Source organism: Peromyscus californicus, unplaced genomic scaffold (assembly GCF_007827085.1).
Source record: "Peromyscus californicus insignis strain IS unplaced genomic scaffold, ASM782708v3 Scaffold_7__1_contigs__length_154581171, whole genome shotgun sequence".
NCBI classification, from domain to species: domain Eukaryota; kingdom Metazoa; phylum Chordata; class Mammalia; order Rodentia; family Cricetidae; genus Peromyscus; species Peromyscus californicus.
The window spans coordinates 53,704,237-53,730,954 of NW_026294595.1; the positions used below are offsets into that span (position 1 = coordinate 53,704,237).

At 44.0% G+C, this 26,718-nt stretch overlaps 1 protein-coding gene across 3 annotated transcripts in view; it reads right to left on the minus strand.

Annotated features, from left to right (window-relative positions):
- Nucleotides 1-22,713, minus strand: part of Pde11a (phosphodiesterase 11A) — a 351,064-nt gene extending 328,351 nt beyond the window's left edge. For 2 of the 3 annotated variants that reach the window (XR_008215103.1, XM_052724559.1), the window contains exon 1: nt 21,285-22,713. Coding sequence is in view for 1 of the 3 variants with exons in the window: in XM_052724559.1 (XP_052580519.1) it covers nt 21,285-22,196 (912 nt within the window). In the remaining 2 variants the exon portion in view is untranslated. Of the gene's footprint in view, nt 1-4,103; nt 4,439-21,284 lie in introns of those variants that run through there. The other variant, XM_052724560.1, reaches the window with a different exon arrangement.
- Nucleotides 22,714-26,718: the final 4,005 nt, after the last annotated feature.

Here is a 26,718-nt window from a genome sequence, read left to right on the forward strand (position 1 = left end):
TTTTTATTATTTATTTATTTGCCTTCTGGGACATTAACAAGTAACACTGGAGAGATGTAGTGTCAAGGTACTTTGTCCCAAACACTCCAAGCAGGATACAATTGCTGGGATCTCACTCAGTGTTAATGGATGGGAATTGCTAAAAACAGATTCTGGAAGGCACTCTTACAGATTTTTGAACTGCATATTCCTATAAAATTCAAGTGTGTAATCTTATCAGCAGAATTCTTTTCTTGTAGCATTATAAGGTTGAATTCTATTCACTTGAGAGGTATTTGGGGAGAGTTTGCTATAAACAGATTAGAGCAATCCTGAAGTTTGGTGTCTAGTTTTCCAAAATGCAATGTAGAGAAGGTGGTCAGCCTCTCTGGTATAATCATCAAGGTCTCTTGATGACTTTAAGTTTCTTGGTCGTTGTCATGACTAAGAGGTGGAAGGAAGATACCAGAACAATAAAATCAAAGCGTGGGAAGGTGAGATGATGTCCAGTCAAGGGGGCTCGTGGCTGCCTCTTTCAAATTATGCAGATCTGGTTTAAATGTAGACTGCTTTTGGCGAAGTGGAGGGAGTTGGGCTATCTTGGGTTCCCTCATGGATTTCCTTTATCATCAGTGAGTGAAACTCTGCTGCATGACATTATTGCTCTCACCAAGTGATCAATTAATTTTTCTTAGTGTTAATTGATAATGAACTTGTTCATTGCTAATGGACTTTCAGAGATATTTAGACATGTACAGCCTACCAGTAGCCACTCCTAAAAGAAAAGTGACTCTCCCTTCCCCAGCAGCTTTCAACTACCAGTAGCTCTTCAGTTAGGGATGGGGATGGGGTCTTGGGAGATTAATATTTTTAGATGGGAACAATTATGCAGGAAAGCTTTCTTTAATCTTTGAGTTAAAGACAAATTCACATTCTATGACATGGTTGTTGGCTATCTTCTCTGTTGAAGATGATATAAAGACCCAAAAGAAAACCCCATTTATTTTTCTTTTGATTTTTGAGACAGGGTCTCCTATCTCAGACTGGTCTCCAACTTACTATGCAGCTGAGGATGACCTTGAACTTCTGAACCTCCTGCCTTCACCTCCCAAGTACTAGAATTACAGATGTGTATCACTATGCCCAGTTCATGTAATACTGAGGACAGAACCCAGAGCTTTGTACATTCAAAGCAAGCACTCTATCAACCTAGCTGCATCCTTATCCCTACAGAAGGAGACTTGAACCAAAATTGTTTTTTTCCTATAGATGGTATGAAATGGTGATACCTTCCGTCAGCTGTCCTAATGATAGACAAAGACATGTTTCCTCAAAATAACCCCTCATTACAAGTGGCCTAGTCTACGCTTGTCATTCAGTGACACCCCTGAACCTCATCTGTGACCTTCTAGAACATACACTAGTCACTCTATAAGCAGTTCAGACTCAAGGCTCACCCAATACCAAACATAACTTTCTACAAAACTACTAATTCTATGATTTTGGGCAGAACCACTTTGTAGAGTTTATTTTCTCTTAATGGAAAAGTCCTGGAAGTCATTTTCTTAGCTCTCCCATGTTGTATATGAAGATCACATGGTAAACAGAAGAAAAGACATTTGCCGACCTTCCTGTAAGTGAAGGGTACAGAGAAGCCCAGCTGTGTGTTCTCCTCTGCTGACAGGACTTCTACTATCAGAATGAAAGCAAGTGGGATCGCTAACCCCTTCCTTGGAGAAGCTGGCGTGACCCTCCTATACCCTGCCACGCAGGAAAGCAGCTTAAGGACTCGCCAATGCCCCATTTGAATTCTTTGGATACGGTAAATAATGAAAGCAGACAACCCTGTTAGTGGGCAGTTTCAACAGAAAGGTGAAAGGTAACAGTGGCTTGAGCACAGTTGTGGTTCTAGACAACAATCTTGTGTAGAAATGGAGAAAGATAGACAGATCTGAGGTTTATTTAGAGTGAATCAAAAAGCAGGCTGACAGAGCTCCTGCAGGGAGGGAGTGAAAGCAAAGAATTCAAGATGATGGCCTTGTTTTCTCCTCAGCACCCGACGATGAGGAAGAGGAGGCGTAGGAGGGAGACTGCAGGGGAGTGGGTGGTGAAAGCAGTTCCCTGGTGTCAGGGACAACGTTTATTTGTGAGGAGACATGGCGTCTATGAGAAAGAGAAAACTCTTTCCCCTTCTCTGGATCCCATGATAGGTTCCTCACCTTCTCCAACTGTGGGACCTACCCCTTGGTCCTCTCCAAGAAGTTAGGGTCATTTGCCTGAGTAAGGAGTAGGGAGACTGTGAAGCCTGTCCTTCGCTACCCTTCCTTTCCAGGAGCCAGACTCCTTGCCAAAAACAAACCTTCCATTGTCTCAAGCCTGTCACCTCAAAGGGAACTGCTACTTGTGTGGGGAGATTTTGGACATTCAGCACTGTTTGTACCTGGAAAGGCCTATCTATCTAATTCAGGAATTGAATGTTATAATTGCCTGTAAATATAAGTGTACATGCCAATGTCTGCTTCACTAATTATAATGTGATATTTTGATGATTCATGTGCATTCTGCTCTGGTTTGAATATATTCCCCAAAAGTTTGTGTTAGAAACTGAATCCCCAAATTCATGTTGATGACATTTGAAGGTAAGGCCTCCAGGGGATAATTGGGATTAGATGGCATCATAAAGGTGAAGCCTTATGGTGTCATCTGCTCAGACTCACCACAGGATATCTTCCACCACACCATGATGGAGCAAGGAGGCCCTCACTGAATGCCCCCACCATGCTTTTGGACTAGTTAGCCTATAGAACTCTGAAATAATCAAATCCCTATTATTTATGAATTACATTATCTCGGTTATTTTGTAATAGCAACAGAAAATGAACTATGGCATATTCCTTGTCTTTTTTACCCCTCTAATTCACTTGGTTCAGAGCAGAAAAAACAACAACAACAAGTTATTCACTGGGTCTTCTCCAAGTCTGAGATTGGGAGACACAGTGGGGGAGACAGAAGAGCCTGTTTCTGACTCTAGGGCCCGTGGGACCTCAGTGTCTCTTTCCTATTTAATGAAAGGCATTGGAAGAGATAACACCTACCCTATCTTCCTCTCTGTGGTATCAGGAAAATCAGTGAGATTATTCTGTACAAGTGCCAAGCCTGAAATAATATTCAAATATAAGAAACATTTCTATTCATTCCAAATGCACCATATGGGTAATATATAGGTGGAATTTCTGCAAAGAGAACCTTGGAAATAGACAAACCAGCATTTCTCCTGCAGCAGCTATAAGTATCATGGTGGGAATCTTACTCTGTGTGTCCCCTGAGACACACGGCGGTTTGCGGAAGGCGACAGACAGCTCTATGGGAAAAGGGATAAGTAGAGAGCAGTCTGGTGCTCATTCACTCAAGTTTCCTATTCGCAATGTGGACAACATGGCCTGTAGCTTTATATGTTTATAGAGAATTTTAGAATTAGGAATGCATCTGTAATGAATGGGTTCCTTTGTCAAGGAAGAAAAATGTCTTTCCTAAAGCTGGAGCGATCAGGGTCGGCTAGAAATCATAAAGGAAAGAAGATAGAGCTGTTAGGATTCTAAGGGACTCTCCCTTTGGGGGACGGTCACAGGAGGACAGGAGGGAGCCCTGTGGCTGAATTTCACAAATGAACAAGCGCTTATTAGAACATGAAGACATAAGGGAAAGGGGCCATAATAACAGAGGTGTTTAAATCCAACACACATCCTGGCGTGTTCAGGAAGATGGAAAGCATCTCCTTTAGTAAACTGAAGAAGGGGGACACTCCCCCGCATGACACACTGACCATCATAGGGTTAACAGAGACAAGACCCCACGCAAACAACGGGCCCACTGGTGAGAGCTCCAAAGAAGAAGTGTTTACCTTTGTCCTCATTTTAATAAAACGTGGGTGCTGGATATCAAGTAGTTAAATGACAATTTCCCCGCCATTTGTTCTTAGAATGTCCCTGGGAGGCAAGGTCCTTTTTATACCACAAGACACTGACCCACAGGAAATACATTACAGCCACGGACCACATGGGGGAACAGTTTAAAATGTAATTAAACTCTGTGTATTTAAAAGGAAAGACAAACATGCCACGTACCTGATTTTAAATGGAGAAGAAGACACAATCACTGGCCCCACGGCAGCAAAAGCAGCAGCTTGCTGAGGGAGGCCTGCAAGATTTACATTTTGATTTTGAAATGAAAAGCTGAGAGTGAATCCTACTAGTGATGCTATATCTGTTTCATGTTATCAGTAATGTCAGAAAGAGCCAGAAGACAAGGAGGAAAAAACAAAAAGACAGATAGAAATAGGGTGACCAGTAGAAAGGGGAGAAGCTGGGGAAAGAGCTGGGAGGGAGCCCTAACCAAAAGGGGCCTCCGAGAGGAGCCGGGTTTCAGCAAAGAGAACAGCACCAGGCAGAGCTGAGACTATAAGAAGAGAGGAGGGGAGCCGGGCTGAGAGCCTGCAGCTCCGAGAACTCTGGGGTGTGTGTGGTCAATGTGTGTGTCCACTCTGCCAGTCCCTTGAGCTGCAGAGCACTGCCTGCTGTGATCTGTCTTTGGAAATGTCATTTAGCTGCTTAATCAAACTGATCACTGATGATCCAAAAGAGCTTCATCCTTATCATGGGTTGAGTGTTTTTCAGCAATGGTAGATAACCCAACTGAAAACGAACCAGGAATCTGACGGGGCTTGACTGGCACGTGTGAGGCCATCAGTCCAATCCCCAATATACATTTATAAAAGGAGGAAGTCTGACGTCTTACTGAACACAAGTACAGAATGGAGAAATATAAATGCTTCCCGGAGACAGTGGCTGCATTTGCTGTCCCCAAAGTCTTGATCCTGAGCTCTCTAGACCCATTAACCTGGCTTGCATTACCACCCTACATCAGTGATCTCTCTGTCTGACCTTCCATACTCTCTCCAGGGAATCACTCTGCCTCCCCTGAAAGGTATCACCACTGTCGTTTAAAAAAACACGGAAAGCAGAGTAAGTGCCCTTCTTCTAACATTACTGTCATGAACCCGGCCATCCTGATTTTGCCAAAGCCCCAGTCCAGTCCTGTTAGAGCCATAGTTTATTCTCCTACACACACACACACACACCATTCCTTACTTTTATCCTCCACAGTCTGGCTGGTATATACATGAAACGTTTGGTTCCCCGGGCCTTTCTCTCTTTAGTATCCCTAGTCTGTACCACTGTATCCCTGTACCATCCTACATTAGTGGATAAGCAAATGAAAGGACCCTTGACATCTAAGTGACTTAGCTTAGTGACATTCCCTAAAGGTTCTAACCTGGCATTCCAACCTACTACAGTACTTTTACTTGCTCTTGTGACCAAATTCACAGTTGCATTCTGTTTTCTTCTGTATTCATGTGTGTGTGTGTGTGTGTGTGTGTGTGTGTGTGTGTGTGTGTGTGTGAGAGAGAGAGAGAGAGAGAGAGAGAGAGAGAGAGAGAGAGAGAGAGATCATACCATGTGTTAGGTGCTATGCTAACACAGAGTTCTTCAAAGCCAGGAAAGCCATAGCCTAATACCTTTAATAAATTCACAATTTAGTAGAAAGAATAATGAGCCAAAATTTAAATGACAGAAGCCAAAAGAATATGAGTCATTTGGGTAAAACACTATGGGAGTGAGTGAGAAAACAATTACCTTCCATTCCAAGCACTCATTCTTTTAAATGGGTTGTTGTTACTTATTGTTGTTGTTGTTGTTGTGTGTACATGGTGGGGTGGCGCACATGCCACAACATGCAAGGACAGCTTTGGTGAGTCCATTCTCTCCTTGCACGCCATACATGAGTTCCAGGAATTAAACCTGCCACCAGGCTCACACAGTAAGCACCTTACCTACTGAGCGATCTCATGGGCTCCCATTATTCATTCTTAGATTTAAAGTCACAGCATCAGGTCTGTCCCAGCCTGGGTTATAAGCCGGTATCCAGCACAGTTACACCGGACCCCACACCTGTAAAGTTCAATGCTCTAAAATTATTCTCTTGAAATTGGGAGTAATTTTCTTTTTTAATTTATGCCTTGAATATGAAGTCTGATCAATCATGGCTCAGGGGTCTGTATATTGTTCAGTTGCCAGTGGATTCTCAGCCTCCAGCTCCCTGCCCCATCCCATGACCCTGCCTCATTCTACTCAAGACCCTGAGGGTTAGTGGCTGTGTTCTTCTGGCATCTTCCATTCTCAGCTGGGCTCTGGCATGGGCATGGGGAGAGTCAAGGGTCCTTCAATGTCTTAAATCATCTCTACTCTATGATAGCATACCCAGAGAGAGATTCTGGGGGGTCTCTAACCCACACATCCTTTGGGGACTGCCTATCTACCATGTATGAGAAGGACTGATCAGATGGTACTGCCCTGGGGAAGGAGGAGATTAGATTTCCTGTCCCCTATAGAACAACCTTTTTTTTTTTTAACTTTATCATAAGTTATGTACCCTAATCTGATTTTGTCCCTTGACCTTGTAACCATCCGACCCTTGAGCTTAGAGTAATACTTTCTTGAGCAAATTTCCTCCCTTCAGAGTCCAGGTCTTCAGTTCATTCTCAACAATAAAAAGGAAAAGGAGGCAACAACAAGGACTACAAGGCTCTCCCTGAGCCTTTCTGACCCTGTCTCAAACCCTCCAGGTTTTTCTTTCTTAACACTTGCTGCAAACAAAACCATAAAGAACTGCTGGAGAGGACAGCTCATGGCCTGACGACCTCGGACTTGGAGCAAGACAGGGGCTCTATGTGACTGGGATAGGATCAAGCCACACTGGCCAGCAGCACCCCAGATATTTCTCAAGCACACCAGCAGTGAAATGGGAGCTGGGAGTTTGTGCTGTCCCTGACCTGGTCTATAAAAGCTGCCCGCTTCATATCTCCATTTCTCCCTCCCCCGCATCCACTGAAGGCAGCTCTGTGCTGAAAATGTAGAGGCCATCAAGGGAGAAACCTCTTGGGAATGGAACTCCCTGTCAGTTAGCCCTGCAGGAGCTCCAGTAGAGAACGAAGCCAGCTTCTGTGTGTGGCCATGGTGGGTGCAACACTCTGCTTTGGAGGTGTGACTGTGAAAGCAACTATTAATGTAGATGTTCAATTTGGGTCCAAGCGTAAAAGAAAATGCATTCGTGAACTCTCACCTCTGAGATTACCTCTACTACTGTTTTGACCTATCAGCTTCCAGCCTTTCGTGACAGACTTTTAACCGTTACTGAGTCTTTACAAGGCAACAAACAATGTTGCTCATATATAATTTCACAAAATCTTGGCACTAGTCTTTTAAGGCATGTACCAGCATCCCCATTTTAACATTATAGGCACAAATGATTGGAGAATTAAATATGACCCAGGCCATGGGTAGTGGGACCAAATCCAGTGTGTCTACTCCCAAACTGCTTCCATCTGCCACTTCCTTTGAGCTTTTGTTGTTGTTGTTGCTAAGAAAACTGAGAGTCTATTGCTTTCTAATATGCTTTGTTCATTGTTCACTTGATAGCTTTTTGTAAGCAATTTCCTCTGATTAAATATTCCATTTTATGATCAACCATAATCTAGTTAGCCAAGCCTTTAGTCAGACATTTTGGTTGATAATTTTACACTATTATAAATAAGACTATAATATTTATTTATATAGACAAATATCATCATCTGTAACCATAAAATTTTCCTTAGGATGACCTGGAATTTTTACATTAAAAAGAATAAATAGTCTTAAAGCAGTATATAATTATTGCCAAATTTTCCCACATCATTGGCTCCCAAAGTCTGTGGGGTAGAGGTCAGCCTTGTCTCCAGAGCATATTTGACAGTATCTGGAGGCTTGTTAAAGTTGCTACAAGTGAGCAAGCATCTCACTTGTGTAGAGCCCAAAGATGCTATAAGAATTCCATGATATATATACAGTCAGCTCTCAAGCAGCAGCAAAGACTTACCCACTCAATCCCAAATACCAATGGTGTCGCTGCTGAGAAACACTGTGGTGGGTAATTTGAAGTTAATTTGAATACACACACACACACACACACACACACACACACACACACACACATATACATATATATACATATAGTAGATTATCTGTTTATTCTAACTGGCTCTATCTCTCTGGACCATGATGATGGGTACAAACTCTATCCTACAAATCATTGAGTGTTAGTCTTGAGACACAGACTATAATAGGTGTAGTGGGTAGCCATTCCAGCTTTGATCTGGAAGTTCCAACCCCATTGAGGCTTCGGTAATTGTCACGCCTAAAACCTCCCTTTTAACTACGTGGAGTGGCCTTAATAATTTCACCAATAAATAGGTGCTTCTGTTTATTCAAACATAATTTACCAGGCACCCACTAGCTGCCAAATGCTGTAGTACATGCTAAGTTACCATTCTAGGAGAAGGGTCAGATCAGTAAAAGACTAGAGAAGAGATAGCCTGGAGGTAAATTCAGGCTTTACTTGCTAGTGCGAAAGCATATTTTCATTTTGTACCTTCCTATTTTCCATGAAATTTTGCACTGCATCATTTCCATATAATTCCTTGTTAAATTACTCAGTCTCACAAGGTTGCTACATGTAATTACTAATAGAGCCACACTGCTATGAAGCCTTTTCTTGTTTCTTTAGAGGCTCTCTCTACAGAGTGAAATTGGCTCTCCCTTCCACAGAAATCCAAGGCCTTAAATGTGAAACATTCTTGTGATGATAGTGGCTCCTCTTTTCCCAGTTGACCTTTTGTTTCTGCAGTTTAACTCAGCCGAATCTGCATTTTGCTAATTTGGAGGTAGAAAAATGTTTCCCTGCCCTTTGTGTTTTGACTTAGTAAGTAGTCACCAAGTGTCAGTACTTTCTATTCACAGCAGGCACGGGTGAAGAGCAGGGACCAATCCAGAAGCTGCTCTCTTGATGCATCTTTAAAAATGGATGACAGAGAAGAGATGAGAGCCGCCTCAGCTCCAGGCTGGGCTCTCCAAGGCTCTCACTTGGCTCCCTGTGGGAATGCCAGGGACATGACTGCACCTAGCTGCTCTCCTCCTCCATTCTCTACATGAGAATCTCAGGACTACGAGCAAGAAGAGATGCCAGAGTTGTCAGATGGTTTCCAAGCCAGGACTGAAAAAGAAGAAAAGTAGGAGAAGAATCTGGTCTTGGTGTCACATTCCTGAAGACGAGGACGAAGCAGAAGACAGTCCTAATAATAGAGTACAGCCTTCAGTCAACAGCCCTCTGGAAATAGAGGAGGGTGAAGAGGTTGACTGGGAAGCATGTGTACTCCAGAAAGCGGGCTACGGAAACAGAAATTCATAGCCTCACTTTTCCAGAAATCCATGTACAGAAAAGAGTAAACTTCTAGAAGGGTTTTCTAGCAACTCTGCCCCAAGCCTACAATTGTTAACTCCATTACAGCCAATATTAAACTTTAAATATGTAACCACGCACATTAGCACATTAGGTTGCAAAATACCCATAAAAGTCATTCACTCATTAAACTGTACACAGCCATTTAAATGATAAAAGAATACCATCAAAATTTTTAATTGAAAAAAAAAGTAAAGGTTAAAACATTCTGGTAACTGGACAAAGTGGTACAGATACAGCATAAAACATGCAGCCTTTAAAGTAGTGCTGAGAACGCATAGAAGAGAAACACAAAGGAAGCCTTGCTGTTCATTAGTGGCCAACAAATTGAAAATAAAATTAATCATGAAGCCAGACATGGTAGTTCATGCCCGTGATCCCCACTCTCAGGAGGCAGAAGCAGAGGAATTGTGGGTTTGCAGCCATTTTGAGACCTTGTTTCAAAAACAGTAACGAAAAAGGGTTGGGGGTGTGATGCTGTTGGGTAGAGCACTTTTCTAGTATACAACACACAGACACAGACACAGGCACAGACACACATGCACACGCGCGTGTGCGCACACACTCACACACACTCACACCTCCGTGCCATAGATTCTCCTATCCTAATAAACTATTTCCTAATAAACTATTAGAACTGGATGAATTGCTATTTGGTCTTTATCGGCCCTTTAATGTCACTTGCCAACATTTATATACTTTACAATGAATTAATCCAAATATTGTCATTTTTTAAACCCTAGGATTTCAACAATAAAACTGCAGATTGTCAGGCTGGAGATTTAATATGGAGATTGTATATAGCACAGAAACCTAACATGTAGTTTTTGAATTACATATTGTACTAGAAAAATAAACTTATTGATCAATTATAGAAAGAAATTCAACATAGCTATGTTTGTCAAACGCCAAAGTGTATTATGATCAGTAAATCCCCTCAGTCTAATGTTCACTTAAACCATTGGATTACTTTATATTTTAAAACAATCATTGCCTATGTAAAAGACATCAGAGTCAGGTATCCCACGCTGTTTCATCTTGTGTGGAAAGACATGAAGACGTAGAAATGAGTTTCGTGAGAGAGCGAGTTTGGGCTCACAGACTCCAAAAACAAAGCAAGCTGGGAGGTCACATGAGAAAGGAGTGGGTCGGTCATTGGCAGAAGTGAGGAGGGCGGAGCATGGCTGGAAGATTCCCTGGGGCTTTTGAGGGAAGGAATAGGTAAGGAGGAAGGTGCATGAAGTTGGTTTCGAATTAGCTGGTTTGAATAGTTTTGGCAAGCTCTGAGCCAGAGAAACCATCTTTACTAGTCTGGCTTAAAATGAAATGTCCCCCAAAGAAATGTGCTTTGAAGGTTTGGTTCTCAGGGCAACTCATTCACATTTAGGACCATGAAAATTGATTCGTTCATGGGGGCTCTAACTTTATTAACAGATTAACACATAATGAATGCAATGTTAAGTCAATATTATGATGTAGAGCCTATTTAAAGGCAGTGGGTCCCTAACTAAGTGTTTGTATATCTTGTCCATGGTCTTCTCAAACTCTGTGCTTTTTGGGAGTATGAGGCAAGCAGCTTCCTCCACCACATGTAGCTACCACTCTGACACATTTCACCTCAGCTCACACCCAAAGCTATGAGTCAAGTGACTAAGAGTTGTAACTTCAGAACCTGAGAACCAATAGAAAGCTTCCTTTATTTTATGTCATTCTCTCTGGTATCACAGGTGATTAGGGCAGCTGGAATAACAGCTGGAAGTGTAGGAATATGGGATCTGAATTGTTTGGTCTATATATAACAAGTACTCTCAGGGGACAGGGATGGGGGGGACTTTTTCAATCTCTTACAATTGCCTAGCCTTGGGAGAAGCAGTCTCCCCAGGATGCCCCAAATGCCAGAGTATGAAGACTATAGAAAATAAGCGGGCATGGTGATACACACCTCTAATTTCAGCACTGAGGAGGCTGAGGCAGGAAAAATCTGAAGTCCAGCCTGAGCTGCATAGCAAGACTCTGGTGAAAAAAGAGAGTTGGAGAAGAGAGGGGGAGGGGAGAGGGAGGAGGAACATAGGAAATAAAGCCAATACAGATATTTTGGATGAAAGTTTCCTTTTATGTGGCAGTTCCTTGGCAAAGCCAGTCTGTAAACTCTGGACAATATATTTGAAAACATTAGTGAGCCTTACAATTTTTTTTGAAAATGCTTTTTCATTATCTCATGAGAATGCAATGATTTGATTTAATGATTAGATACTTATAAAGTACTGTAAGGTGGTTATGTCAGGAAATACTAAGTTATTGCTGAAGAGCCTACGGCACACCCAAGAATACAATCCTTACTCCCTCTTCCCTGAGACTAGAGCCTGTTCTGCTGCACCGTGGAATCTTTCACAGAAACATTAAAACCAAAGGAGAAAAGTTCCATCACCGAAATGAAAGCCATCCCTGTTTGTGATGACCCTGGCCTTTCTTCAGGAATACAGAGCATCAAGATTCAGCAGGGTTACATGGAAAGAAAGTGAACATCATTGTGGCATTAAAACAGGTTTGCATCACAGTACTCTACATGTTGATGCTGTTCATTCAGTTCCTCTAAGCCTGTTCCTCCCTGACTTGATCTCTGCACCCATGTCCCTGGTGTGAAAACGGAGCATCTACTGGACCATTAGGCTTCCCTCTCGGGGTGTGCTTGCAGCCTTTTGCTGTACTGTTCTGGGCCAGGAGCTGACTCATGACAACTGCTGGGCTGGACTCCCTTTGTCCACCCCACCTTCTCAGTTTCAACCAGTGTGTGGCACTGGCAGAAGGGCAGGGGATGAGGAGGGCCCTGTTTCCTTGACTCCCTCTCTTCAAATTCATGGCTTGTCCCTGGTTGAGTTCCTCTCCCCAGGCCATAAGACCTGGCTAGGCGGCCCCTCCCCACAACTGTTGTACTCTTGGGGTTTTGAAAGTTGCCTTCGAGTCTCAGGGTGGCAGTTTGGGAGGGGTGAGGAGAGCAGAGCTAGCAATTGGCCCAATGTATTGGTGATAACTCTAAGTAATAGAAGAGAAGCAGGGCTTTCACAAAGATTTGGCCTATAGACCGCTAATAAGACCAAACTCAGAATCCGTAGCTTGTAAATGCAGCCATCTGAAAACCGAATATTTATGAGACCTTTTGAAACTATGTGAAGCATAATACTTATAATCGATAAGCCTGAAAGGGCAACACTTCTAAAAAAATAATCTCAAGGCTGATCAATATCATCTCCCACATCTGTAAGGGATTTGCAAAGAAAAACAAAACAAAATAAAAGCCTATGATTTGCAATGCCTTGAGCTGGAAACAGTACTTAATCTTTAAAAGTCTTCACTGTTTGAATGAGATAACCATGAGGAAACCAGAAAACCCAGCTAGGCAGAGCAATTATGTTCTGCCAGGGAAGTTTTCAGGGGTATGTTCCTAGTTACCAGTGTTTATTTGGTTCAGGTCAAGATGGTTGCTTTCTTTTGTTTGTTTGAGACAGGGTCTCGCTATGGGTGGCCTGAAAGTCACTATATAAACCAGGCTGGCCTCAGAATTACATGGGATCTGCCTGCCTCTGCACCTTCACTGCTGGAATCAAAGGTGTGTGCCTTCACACTCAGCTGGGCTGTTGTGTGTGTGAGAGGGTTTCTACATGAACTCTTCAAAGCAAAAGAAAAATACAATAAAAAAAGGACATTGAAGTGAATACTTGATTGATATAGACAAGCAGTTCAGATACCCCCCCCATTATTTAGTTTATAAGTCTTTACTTTTTAATCTTCAAAATAGAGACTAAATAGTTTAAGGATGCTGTCTTAGGGTTTCCATTGCTGCGACGAAACACCATGACCAAAAAGCAAGTCGGGGAGGAAAGGGTGAGTTTGGCTTATACTTTCAGATCACAGTCCATCATTGGAAGAAGTCAGAATGGGAACTCAGGCAGGGCTGGAACCTGGAGGCAGGAGCTGATGCAGAGGTCATGGAGGGGTGCTGCTTACTGGCTTATATCCCATGGCTTGCTCATTCTGCTTTCTTATAGAACCCAGGACCATCAGTCCAGGGATGACACCACCCACCATGGGCTGGACACCCCCCATTGATTACTAATTGAGAAAATGCCTTAGAGCTGGATCTCATGGAGGCATTTTCTCAGCTGAAGCTCCTTCTTCTGTGATGACTCTAGCTTGTTTCAAGTTGACACAAAACCAACCAGCACAGATATCCTCAGGAGATGAGCTTCCAGATTAGACATCCATGCTGTCTGAACAGGCAGAACTTGCTATTTGGAGGCATATTAGCTGGCCAGTGTGAGGTAGGGAGAAGGACAATCACTCAGTTCACTACCATCTCTGCTGGGTGCACTGCAAGATCCAGGACAGGCACCAAAACTCTACAGAGAAACCCTTCTCAAAACAAAACAAAACAAAACAAAAAGTTTCAAGAAGATGAACATCTAAGGACAAAAGAGAAAAAATGGACTGGAACTCACTTTGTAGCCCAGGTGTCACAAAATGTGTGTCTTAGACTCCCCGGTGCTGAGATGTCATTAGGAGCTACCATGACTACTCAGACTGTAAGGGAAGGGGTAAGTGAAGGACAGGGATTAGTGTACATACGGAGTGAGTGGCCAGGAAAGATCACTCCAGGAGTGGCTGGGCATGAAGGTTCTGCAGGCCACAAATCTCAGCTTGAATCCCAGGTCTCTCTGTGGTCAGCTGAATCATTTTGAATAAATGCTTTTCTTTGTTTTTGTTTTTCGAGACAGGGTTTCTCTGTGTAGTTTTGGTGCCTGTCCTGGATCTTGCTCTGTAGACCAGGCTGGCCTCGAACTCACAGAGATCCTCCTGGCTCTGCCTCCTGAGTGCTGAGATTAAAGGCGTGTGCGCCACCACCGCCTGGCTTGAACAAATTCTTAAGGTGGCCAAGCCTCAGCCTTCCCTCTGATAAAATGAAGCAGTATCCAGAGGACTGAAAGGACAAATTCTTACTAAAGGGTAAATAACGGGCCTTAGTCCACTGGTAAGTGGGGCGATCATTACCAACAGTGCAGTTCCCACTGCCTCTTTTCCATATTGTTAATTGATACCCTACAGAGCTGTCTCACAGTTTCCCCACAGTTTTCATTCAAATGAAAAAATATTTCTCATCCTATATTTGCAAACCTATGTTTTCTGATCAAAAGCAATTTATCATTAATATGTGAAACCACAGTTCTGTTAGAACCAACCAGTTAATAAGAAACCCTTGTGAGTATAGCAAATTACACATCTTATAATGCCAGGAAACCTTCTTTGCTATTTTCATCCAAAAACGAATAAATAAATTAAGCCTCGAATGCCTATAAATGGCCAAGAACCTAAGTTTCTCCCAAAATATTATAAACCCATCCCGTTTTCTTACAATTAGGCTTGCCATTTTATGACTCACATCCTACTTTTCCAAAGGAATGTGGTCAGGTTGCAAAACACCACCCTTAAAATAAGGAGCTAAAGAAGTGGGCAGTACACCCCAGGGATCGTTGTGATTTCTCTACAAGACAGAGCAAAGTTATTTGAGATGAAAACTTCTCATGCCTCCTGCATACTATATTAGACAGGAAAAATTAGCTTCCAAGTTAAGCCTGTCTTGTAAATAAACAGGTGACCAAACCTCCAGAGGAAAAATAAATCGGTCAGATTAGTAAACATTTAGTTTATGGGTTAAGGGGAAGAGTGGAGCTCACCTTAAATCACCTCTCCATGTTTTCTGCGGGACCAGAACTTGTCTGTGCTCCGTCTGCAGACAAAGCAGCAGAGTGCAATTTGTCCTTGTGTTTATCATGATCATGTATCTGTCAGGAAGAGGGGCTGAAATAGGAAATGTTTCCTGTTGCAAGCACAAAAATCAATTCTAGTTCTGGGCTAGTGAACTTGCTTGTAGGCTTGAGGGAATTTTTAAAACACTGTGTATAGAGCTGAAATAAAATTTATGGAATTCCTTTATAACACAGTGTTAGAGTAGGGTCAACATCCCTTTTAAAGTCAACCTCACTGCTCACCGATGGGACCATGGACCATTTGTAGCCCCCTGACTCCCACCCTGCGTTCCCTCATTAGGGACAGGGGCACCTTCATCACCAAACTTTCTAGATACCTCAAATCAATTCCTCCTGAGACTGACATTTCAAATGTAAATATGGAGATTAAAATCAGGTGGAAAATGAAATTCCATAAAAATGAACTGTTAAATATTAGTCTAGTATTAGCTGGTTCATAATGAACATACCACTATAGTATAATGCGTTCTTAAGTGCAGCGTAGTGTATGACTTTTGTTTTCTATCTCTTCTCTAGCATGAGCAATCAGCTGCCTCTTCTTACATGATGGGAAGGCAGAGTATGGTTGGCAAAGATGGGCAAAGATGGACGAAAAATAGTGTCCCTGGCAGGAAGGAAGCAAAGCACAGAAATAGAAAGGCCCTATCCAGGCATCGAAAATGGTACATAATTTAATTAGGATGAGCTGAGGCCGCGTGAAGGACTGCAATACACACTGGGCTGGAATAAAATTGAGCCTCTTATACTCAGTATGACTCACAGTCAGGCAGGACCAGCTTCGTGAGCATGTGGCCAGAGCAGTTGTGGGAGGAGGGGCGGATGCTGCTCTGTTGCCCTGTGAGACATCCTTAACACTTTGGCCTTAGAATCTGCTTTGCATGTGAAGTCCACCGGAATGATCGAGTTTGAACCAGGAGTTCAGAGATCTGGTTCTATATGTGCTCCCATCCCACTTTCTGCCCCCAAACTAGGTTTTGGCCACCTGGCCTTTGCTCCCTAGGGTCTCAGGTCCCATTCAGACTCCCTCCTCTCCCCCTTGCTCTGGAAATAGGCACTGCAACCTGGCCATCCATAGCGGAAGAAGCCTATATGCCACATCTGCTGTAGCTCTTTGCTGCTGAGTGGGGTCTGAGTGGAAGTGTAAGAGCAACCGCGTGGCCCATGCCAGCTCAGGGTGGCACAAGTTTGTGATCATCTCCACCCTGAGCTGGAGGCACCATCATCCAGGGCCAGATTCAAGAGTTTGTCAGCCTAGAAGTTGCAGTCATTGTGTCCGGAAGTGGCTGTGGTTTGGAGCTCTGACTCTTGGGAATGAGGACGTCTCGGTGCCATCATTTTACACTCAACTCCACTGATGACACAGCTGGCCCTACACAGCTTTTTTGCTAACCTGGTTTCTCTCTCTAGTTGAGGTTTTATTTGTTGGCTTGCTTTGTTTTGTGTTAAGAGAGGGTCCCACTCTGTAGCTCAACCTGGCCTCAAAGCCACAAACTTAGAGCAATTGTCCTGATCGTATGCACAGAAGGCTGGGATTGGAGGCCTGGGCCACTACATCCTGATGACTCCGGTGTTCTGATAAAGCTGTTACCCCTCTCCATATCTCTCAAGCTTAGAATCTCCGAATCACCATTGATTTAATCTCGCCCCTCACCCAAATTCTCACCTACAGGACACATCCTCCCATCCGTTCCCTGCTGCCAACCCCCCTTCCCCAACCCCTGTCTCTGCTTTAATTCAGTTGTTCATCATGACTCCACCAGGTCGTCATAACGTACTCCTAATTATTCTCGAAGCTTCAAGTCTTCATCTGTTCAATCCTTTCAGTCACTGCCACCCAGGTACCCAATGTGCCATTTTGATCATGCTAATGAGCTTCTTGTGGCCTACTGTCAGCAAATTCTTTTATCAGATGCTCAAGGTCCTTCATGTGGTCTCAACTCACTTTCGCACACCTGAACTATATCTAGCACATGCGATCTTTTAGCTGAGTGAAAACATCCTTGTCACCTGGATACATTTTGTGCTTGCATGTCACTCTCTTCTGAAGCCATTTTGTAGTACCTAAAACACTTCCCCAAGCCTCAAAATCATCTCCAGCCAGGAAATCTGACCCTTTTTAACAGTTAGCATGGTGCCTCCTTCAGGGAGTCTTCCATAACAAGCTGAGCTCATAGTGACTCTGGAAGGGATGCCATCCTGCTTCACCATTGAGCATAATGTGGCAGAGGGTAAGTGCATAGCTCTCCACATTGAGCACTTGGGGGACAGGAAGTGTGCCCTCTTACCCTTGGACACTGCTGGGTATAATGGGCCTCTGTACTTGACAGTTGGATCTGACGAATTAGTGACTCTGTTGTGTAAACAGATCAAGTCTTCTGAAAACCTAGCACACCTGGAACTCTCCTGCGTCATCCCCTTTCCTCCTCCCGGTTCACTTAACAAAACAGCCTGCTGCTTTTCAGATCCAAACCCATCAAACACCTGTATCGTCATTATCAACACCAACACAGACTCATCTCGCATTTTATTAATGTCTAAAGTGTTATATTCTGGGTGTTTGGAATAATCTCCAGGAGAACACCTGTTACTTAAGTGCTCTTATTTGCAACCTCTTGAGGGCAATTTATTCATTACTATATTAAAGTGGGTTGTTTAATAACTTATAACTGTCAGAGAAGAAAGGTAAATTACAGTCACTATGATCAAACTAGATACCTAAAAGGAATGTATTTTTCCACTTGCAACTCTTTGTTTTTTCCCCTAATTTCAATCCTGTTTCCTAGGACCAATTAAGAAATGCAATTCAAAATAGTGAAAGCAAAGGAGATTTATTTTTGCTGCCCAACTCCTATTCAACCTTAGTATCTCATTAAATATTCTACCCTTGACTTCAGGATGCCATTACATTATCATAATTGTATAAATGTCTTTAATGCCTTTTTCTTGAAGAAAAATGAAGCCCCCAAATGATTAAGACCATTAACCTAATTACCCAATAATTAAATTTTTGAAACTTTGTGTGATAAAATTTCATTCTCCTGAAGAAAAAAAGGATACTAACTGAATCTGAGCAAGACACACCTTTAACTATACGGATTTGTAAAGAATCAAGAAGGATGGTTATAGTTTTACATAGAGACTTCAAAATGTTTACATACATAAGAATTACTTAATGCATCATAATTAAAGGGCAAACCTGGAGAGATGGCCCAGCAGTTAAGGACACTGATCTTCCAGAGGACCAGGGTTCAATGCTCAGCATCCCCATGACAGATTGCAAGCATCTCTAAGTCCAGATCCAGTGTATCCAATGCCATTTTCTGGCCCCTGTGGGTACTGCATGCATGCGATGCACAGACATGTGCAGGCAGAACACCCATGCATATAAAATAACTTTGATTAAAGATAGACATTTGAAAGGTTCGGTCTTCATTATGAGAACTCTGTAAACACAGAGAAGGGAAAGGATGGGGGAAATGCTGGAACAGAGGAAGGAGGCAGTAATGCAGCTCTGGAAAACTTACCTAGAGGAACAAAGCATCGAGCTTTCGCTAGACTAGATATGATTAGGTGTCATCAATGACACTTAAGGGACTCTTAAGAATAGAAGAACAGCTATTTATATATTCCTTGAATGTAATGTTGGTTTGAAAACGGTTGCTTTGAAGATGGAGCACGGTTCAGGGAAAAATTAGACTGGTCAAATGTGCTGAGTTCATACCTGAGTCTCAGATAAGAAGAACGCTTGAAAGGAGGGAAAGAGAAGAATGCGGACAAGCCGGATACCACCACCACCACAATCACCAGAGACTGTCGCCATTTCTTGAATAATTGCCACGCGCCAGGTCCTGCCTCGGGAGCTTTGGTGCAGCTTCTAACTTCATGTCCACACAATAACCTTTGCCAGATAGTGTATGGTTCCCATTTTGTGGGTAAAGAAATGGAGACTGTGAGATTAATTCTCCTTAGGCCCTACTAATGATGATGATAATGTATTAAAACAAAAGGAAAAATCAATTTTATCAGAGTATCATAGGTAAAATGAAAGAAAACACTAACAACTGAAAATACACAGACACATAGCAGAAGTCAATGGTAAAGTAAATAATTAATAATAATAGTAATAAAAAGTTTCTCACCCCAAACAAGTGAAACTAAAGTGACCCAAGACCTAAGCTCCCTATAACACCTTCCACCTACCTTCCCTCCTCAACTCTACGACAAGCTTGTCTTATTTATAGCCACTGTCTCTGCCCTGGAGGAAAAAGGGAAAAGAAAAAGCTCCCTTCTCCCATGTCGGCTTCCAAATACAAAAAGGCAACTCGCTTTACACTCTGTCTGCAGACCAAGGGCCGAGCTCACAGGAAACAACAGCTGCTGAGAACCGATTTGCTGTGCCTGTCACAACATCCATAACCACAATTCTAGGCATCAGGAAGACAGGCTGAGGATGCCAAGAATTATAGTCTTGAAGAAAGTGCTGTATATGAACAATATCAAAGGAAAGTTATGAGCTGAAAGAGAACAATTTTTTAAAAGCCAGGGAAATAGGGGAAACTCAATTGTGGATGAATAAGAAATGTAAAGGCAATAAAATGACGACTTTCCAAGGTTCTACAAGTATCATCCCATTTGGGAGGGACTTTTGTAGCTCACACACACAACAGAGGTGTGGAAAGAGTAGGAAAGGGTTTGTGATCTTTATGATATTTTATAGGCTCTTAACATAACAATTATTAAATGTTTTCATTCCTTCCCATGACTTTCTAGGACTATAGAGAAACTGACACTAATTGAAAATCATAATTAGGTTGCTGATCCTCAACTTACCAAAGTCTTTAAGAAGGATATAATGAATAATGTATCTAATTAATAACAAAAGATTAACAAAACAAAATTATTTTCCTAGACATTCCTTAAGATTAAAGGGTCATGTTGACAGACAAGTCACAAACATATGAGACTTGGGTTTAGCTCAGCTCAGTTGGTCTATGTAAAACTATAAACTTTCAGATGGAACAAAGAAAAAAAAGTACAAAAAATATGTCCTTCCTACAACTTTTGCTGTTGTGCTCAATAGCATCCAAACTCTAGAGAAACGCATGCCTCTGTGAGACAAGATATAGTCGTGAAATGACCACAGAACCAAGGGGAAGAACTTTCCATTCTTAGGAACCCTGAGGACATCTCACAGAAAGTGATACCCAGCTCCACCACTCAGAGACTGAAGGAATGAAAACTGACTGCCTTTCAGATCCAGCATCTCATATCACATTCAAATCACTGTAAAAATGAAAAGACAGGGCAAACAGACAACAGCATGTTGGGCTTGCTTTTCCACTCACATCCAGCATGCTCGCTGTGCCTATTGCCTTAGGAATTGCTAAAAATATTCCAATGGGGGTATTTTACAAACTAAAACTCCACTTGCTCCCCTCTGTCTAAAGCTGACTGCTGTATCCAAGCTTGAAGATGACTAGTCCCTTTACTTGTCCAACCTCTCTACGCTCCACTGAAGCAGATAGGAAGAAGACCAGAATGGGTCAGAGATTCAGTCTCCCGGTCTTTCCTCCTCTCTTTTGCATCTTTCCTACCTTGGGACTCATGCAAATTTACTAGAGAAAAGGTAGACATCAAGTATGTAGGTAGGTGTTCTGTTCACCTTCCAACCTTGAAATAGAGTATGAAAAATCACCATATCCCACCCCTCACGCCACCCCCACCCCAGCAAACACCAGAGACACAAAATACCCATTTTCTTCAGGATAACACCAGGATTCTAGAAGATACACCTCTTTCTAGAAGTTCATAGATGCATTTAAACCATAAGACATGTTCTTAAGGATAGTATCTTGATAGAGACACATGTGGTATTATTGAGTGGTACACAAATTTCCCATAAGCCATTGTGTTAGGAAAAGACCATTCCATCAAAGATGGTTTAACACTCTAACTAAACTCAAGAAGGAACTTAAATAGCAAGACTATATTGCAAAGCATCTAAATAAAAATGGTCCTGGTTGTCAAAGGATGAGGGCAGGCGTGGCTGCCAAGCCAGTGGGCTGGGGGACCAGAGGACAAGCAAAACCCTACCTGATAGGCATCAGGAATGTTGACTGTTTCTCCATGTTCCCCGACATAGCCAATGATGCCTTTGCCCCAGGGGACCTGCACCTCATTTGAGTTCTCTGTGCTGCTGCAGGGGAGCAGTGGGGTTCCCGCATGTACATCAAAAAATTTGGAGACCAAACTCTTCTTGCCAGCAGCTGCCCCCTCCACTAAGAAGAGAGAGCAACGGTCAGCGTCCACCATGAGACAGACAAAGATGAGGATCTTGTAGCTTAGGCTGGTGAGGTCAAGGTCATTGGAAATGTCCTTGACCAGTTCCAAGAAAAACTGGCGTTCGTTATGCTTTTTGAGGTGGCATTTGTAGTCGATGGCCGTAGGGGGATACTGAGGCAGATTCACTCTCGATTCCAGCAGGGCACTGAGGATGTGGGCTGTGGTAGGGGGCAGAGAGCTGGCCTTCCTGAGCAGGGCTCTCCGCCGGACACTGCTCATGGGCTCCTGGGCCCGGGAGGTCACCTGTTCATCGTAGGTCCTGTTCACATGGATAGCTTTAGAGCGGGCAAAGCTCTTCCGCAGCTCTTTCTGTGAAGCTTTCCGCTGCAGGCTCCCATCGCCCCGGCTGCCACTGGCCCAGCTGGGACTCAGGGGAACCCCAGCACTTTCCCCACCACCGGGCGTGGGATGGCTGTTGGCAGAGCCCTGGGGTCCAGCACTAACACCTATCCCAGTGCTGCCTTGGCCACTACTCTGAGCCAAGCTACCAGTGCCAGCCAGGGCAGGCTTCAGGCCCGAAGCCCCCTGTCCCGGACTGTGCCTCTGTAGCCACTTGTCCACCAGCTCCTGCTTCCCTTTCCGCATCAAATAATCTTCCAACAACTCTGGGTGCCTATCCAGAAAAGTTTCCACCTCCCCGAAGTCCATGCTGGAGGCTGCCATGATCGCTTGCCTCGTCTCTCTACTCTTGGACCACACGGTAACCTGTCCCGAGGCCTCTAGCTGTTGCTGCACATGTTTGCCCACACCAGGGTCCCCAGCTCCGTGCTACCTCCCTGCGGACCAGCAAGAGGGTGATAAGAACAGCAGGATCCCAGCTGGGAGGTGCCCGCTCCTTCCGAGGCTCCGAGCCTCTGCCGCCCACCCTACCCCTGCTCCTCTTGCTCCGCACAGGTGCTGGCCCGGAGCGCTGGCCGCGGCCACCGCTGCTTCCCGGGCGGCTCGCGCCACCGCTGCTCCAGCTCCCGCAGCCGCCGCTCCGCCGCCGCTGGAGCCGGCAGAGTGGACCACTGTGAGCCGGAGGTAGGCAGGACACGCCCCGGAGTGAGGCTCTGCGCCTGCTGGGGGTAGGAGAGGAGGAGCAGACGGGACGCACAGCAGCCAAAGTCCACGGCCCAGGGTGCCAGGCGGTTCCTGGAAGAGTCTCTGCGCAGCGCCGAGTGGGGAACGCACCTAGATGCCCCCCTCCACCCCGCGCGCCGCCCTTCCAGCCTCACCTCCCCAGCCCGCCCCGCTCCGCCCCCTAATCCTTCAGCTTTCCAGAAGGCCCCTGGGGAGCCCAGTGGGAGTCCAAGTACTGAGAAATATTGATAATTTGTGAGGATCAGAACCCAAAGTGCACTCTGAAGAAAGGAGGGTCCCCAGAGTCAGCCCGGGTTTTATTTTTCTAGGATGAGACTGTACTTTTAGTTTGCTCGGTTCCTCGGACTACCCAGCACTCTGTGGGCTTGCAGTAAATATTAATTAAACTAGTTTCCTTGAAGTTCCCTGTGTAAGAGATTCTTGAATCTAACGAAACTCGGGGATACTCACCACCTCCCTTCTCTCGGAGGGGAGCTGTACTTTGAAGGAGGGGGTAAAACTCACTTACTCTGATTTAGGGAGACCCCTTGGAGCGGGGGCTCGTGGACCCGCGGACGCGAGGCTCCTCTTCTGCTGCACACTAGATCCATCGGTTCTCTTCCTCTCACTAAAGAGTTCTCACCTTCTCTTCCTTCTCTCTCAAAAGTCACCAGGTCTTGGGGCTTACGCACCCAGATGTCTGCACTGTGACAGGTTCCTCTTGGCCCTACCCTGGCAGTCCTTTCGATCTGACTAGTCATGCTAACCAAAGGTTTCCCCTTTGGCCTCTTCCAAACCTAGCGGGTAAGCTAGACACAGAGGACCAGGGTGATGATACTTTCTTGAAGGACGGGTACCTCTGCTTTTGTGAGAACAGGGCAGATGCAGAACCTGGACCACTTCCAGAATAGGAGGCTCTTCCAGAATGCCAGGGGTGAGACTGATAGACCAGAGAGGCAAAGGAGGTAAGCAGGGATTCTCAGAGGCTCCATGTGGCAGCCTTAGTTGATGTCCACTTAAGTGGACACCAGAGCTGAGTAGGCAAGGTATATTAAACCTTAAATTAACACAGGAATTAAATTCTCTCAACCTGGCACTGAGGTTTATTATCCTACTTTAAAGACAGAAAATGCTGGAAAACTGAGTAACTTAACCCAGGCAGGGCTCACGGCCAAGTGGCATAATATGCTCATTAGCTTGGCTCGAGAGGGAGGCACACTCTCAGACAGGTCACCAGACTTCCTCCCACCTGCACCAGGCCAGTCACATCTGTGCCACAAGAGTCACATCTGTGCCAGAAATTAGACCAGAAAAAGAAGGTAAATGGTGAGATAGAATGTCCTCTAAGTAGTCTTCTTACAACACCAGGAGTAACAAACACTTGCTCAAGAGTTCCATGTCAGCCAGCAGGAGAGCTCACCTGATACAGGCACGCTCTACCCAGCCTGACAACCACAGCTCCATCCAGGGATGCACGTGACCGGAAAAGAACTGACTCTCACAAACTGTCCTCTGACCTCAGTGCTGCCCACCCCCACACACAATAAATAAATGAATAAATAAATGCTATTCAAAATTTTTAATTCCAAATGCCCCTGCTTAGTCATCGTAGCCTTGGGACCAGAACACCAGTGTGAATTTAAGAAAGGTCCCTGTGCTTTTCTTGCCTCATTCAGAACACTGCTGTACTGCGTGTGACCGGCAGGATGAAGGAAATGGCCGCTGCTGTTCCGTAGTAACTTTATCGATGTGGGAGTCACATAGCTTTCAACTCACTCTTTTGAAGTTATAATCCAGGGCTCAGGATATAGATCAGTTGGTTGAATCCTTGACTAGCATGCACAAAGTTAAACACTACATAAAGTAGGTAAGAAGTCCCTGGATTTTAGTCCCAGCACTTGGGAGTTGGAAGTATTGGGATCAAAAGTTCAAGACCAGCCTGGGCTACATGAGATGCTTTGTCTAAATACAATAATAATAATAATAATAATAATAATAATAATAATAATAATAATAATAATAATATAAATAAGGGGCTGGAGAGAAGGCATAACAGTCAAGAGCAGTGCTGTTCTTGTAGGGGACCTGGCTCCCAGCACCCACATGGCAGCTCACAATCATGCTTCATTTCAGTTTCTGGGCATCTAATGCTATCTTGTGACTTCCACAGGCTCCAAACACACACATGGTGCACATACATACACACTGACCAAACACTCATACACAGAAAACAAAAGTAAATAAGTTCCTGAAGAATAAATAAATAAAAAGTCACAAGTTAGTAAAGTCCAGCATATTCACAGATTGTGTGTTTGGGGCTCATGGGGTGACAGAAAACAAAGTAAACATACAGAGAAACAGGATATCAGTGACAGGCAGCAGGAAGAGTCAAGCTTAGGAAAGGACTGGTTGAAGGAGAGAGGTGCCTAGGCAGCCTTTCTGAGGAGAGGACAGCTCGGCAGAAACCTGATGACAATGAGACATGTTACAGCTTGAATAACAGCCCACCAGGCCGGAGGAGCACACTCCAACACTGTGAGGAGGAACACGTTGGAGTATTTGTGAAACAGCGTGGAGACCAACTAGAGGCAGAGAGCCAGAAGCAGGATATTGGTAGTTAGGAGCTGACAGCTGCCAAGAAAGTAAGTGATGATGAAGAATTCAAGAAAAAATGTTCTTTCTGCACAGTGCCCAGATCACAGAAAGAGCTTAATACACGTTAGCTATTCTGCTGTCTTTATTCGTACCAGTCCTCTCAATGGTGTGTGGAAATCTTACTGCACACAATCACATTCTGGTCACTTCAGTGACCTATCAGGAGGGATGGTTCATGGTCTGCTAGAACTGGCTAGGAGGCGCTCACGAGAGCTTATTTTAGCCTATGTTTCCAATGAATGTCCAGTTTCCTCATGCGGCTTACAGTCAGCCATGATGGAAATGTGTGTGCTGTGGAAGTCTACAAATGCCCCAAGTCTGGATTTGTGAGTGTGAGTGAGTCAGTCGGTCTCTGTCTCTGTCTCTAGGTCCCTGTGTGTATCAGAGAGAGAGTGCATGCGTGCATGTATGTGCTTGGGTGTGTGTGATGTGTGTGGTGATAGGGATGGGTGCCACGGCACATGTGGAAGTCAGGGACAACCTCGGGAGCAGGGGTCCTCCTTCTCCATCTTGTTTGAGACAGGTTCTTCACTGCTGTGAAAACCAAGCTAGTTGGGCCACAAGCTTCTGGAGAGTCCTACCTCCACCTCCCATTTCCCATTGGCCACTGGGACTATAGATGCTTATGCTATTGCAACCAGCTTTTTCATAGCATCTGGGGATCCAGACTCAGTTCACCAGGCTTGGGCAACAATTGCTTTACACATGGAGCCATCTTCCTACCCTCAGGATTTTTTTTTTCATATTACTGGTTGTTTAGTAGTTACTAGTATTGGATGAAAACAATTCACGTGTCCATCAATGAATTAATAGGTAAATAAAGTGTGCTATAGTCATATAATGAAATACTATTTGGCCACAAAAGGAATGAGGTACTGATACATGTACAACATAAAAAACATCTGTGAAGTCAAAATAGTCACCCATAAATGGTCACATTTGTATGATGTCATTTATATCAAAAGTTCAGAACAGGAAACTCCATTAGAGACAGAAAATGGACTAATTTCTGAATGGAAAGGAAGAAGAATGCCTAAACTAAGTGTGGGGGTTGTTTGTTTGTTTGTTTGTTTGTTTGTTTTGAGGAGTGAGGTAATGAGAATGTTCTAACATTTGTACACTACACCTTACTATTGTTTATTCATTACTACTATTTTGTGATGCTGGGGATCGAACCCAGGACCTAACACACACCAGGTAAGCACTCTACCTCTGAGCCATACCCCTTGCATCTTTTTTTTCTTTTTAGATAGGGTCTCACTAATTTACCCAGGTTGGCCTTGGGCTCACTCTGTATCCCAGGCGAGCCTAAAAATTATAATCCTCCCACTCCAGCCTCCCAAGTATCTGGAATTACAGTCCTGTACCCCCCCCCCCCCTGAGGCTGGGCCATATTACACACTTTAAATGAGTGAATTATGCTTCATTAAAGTTTTTACACATGGCCGGGCGGTGGTGGCACACGCCT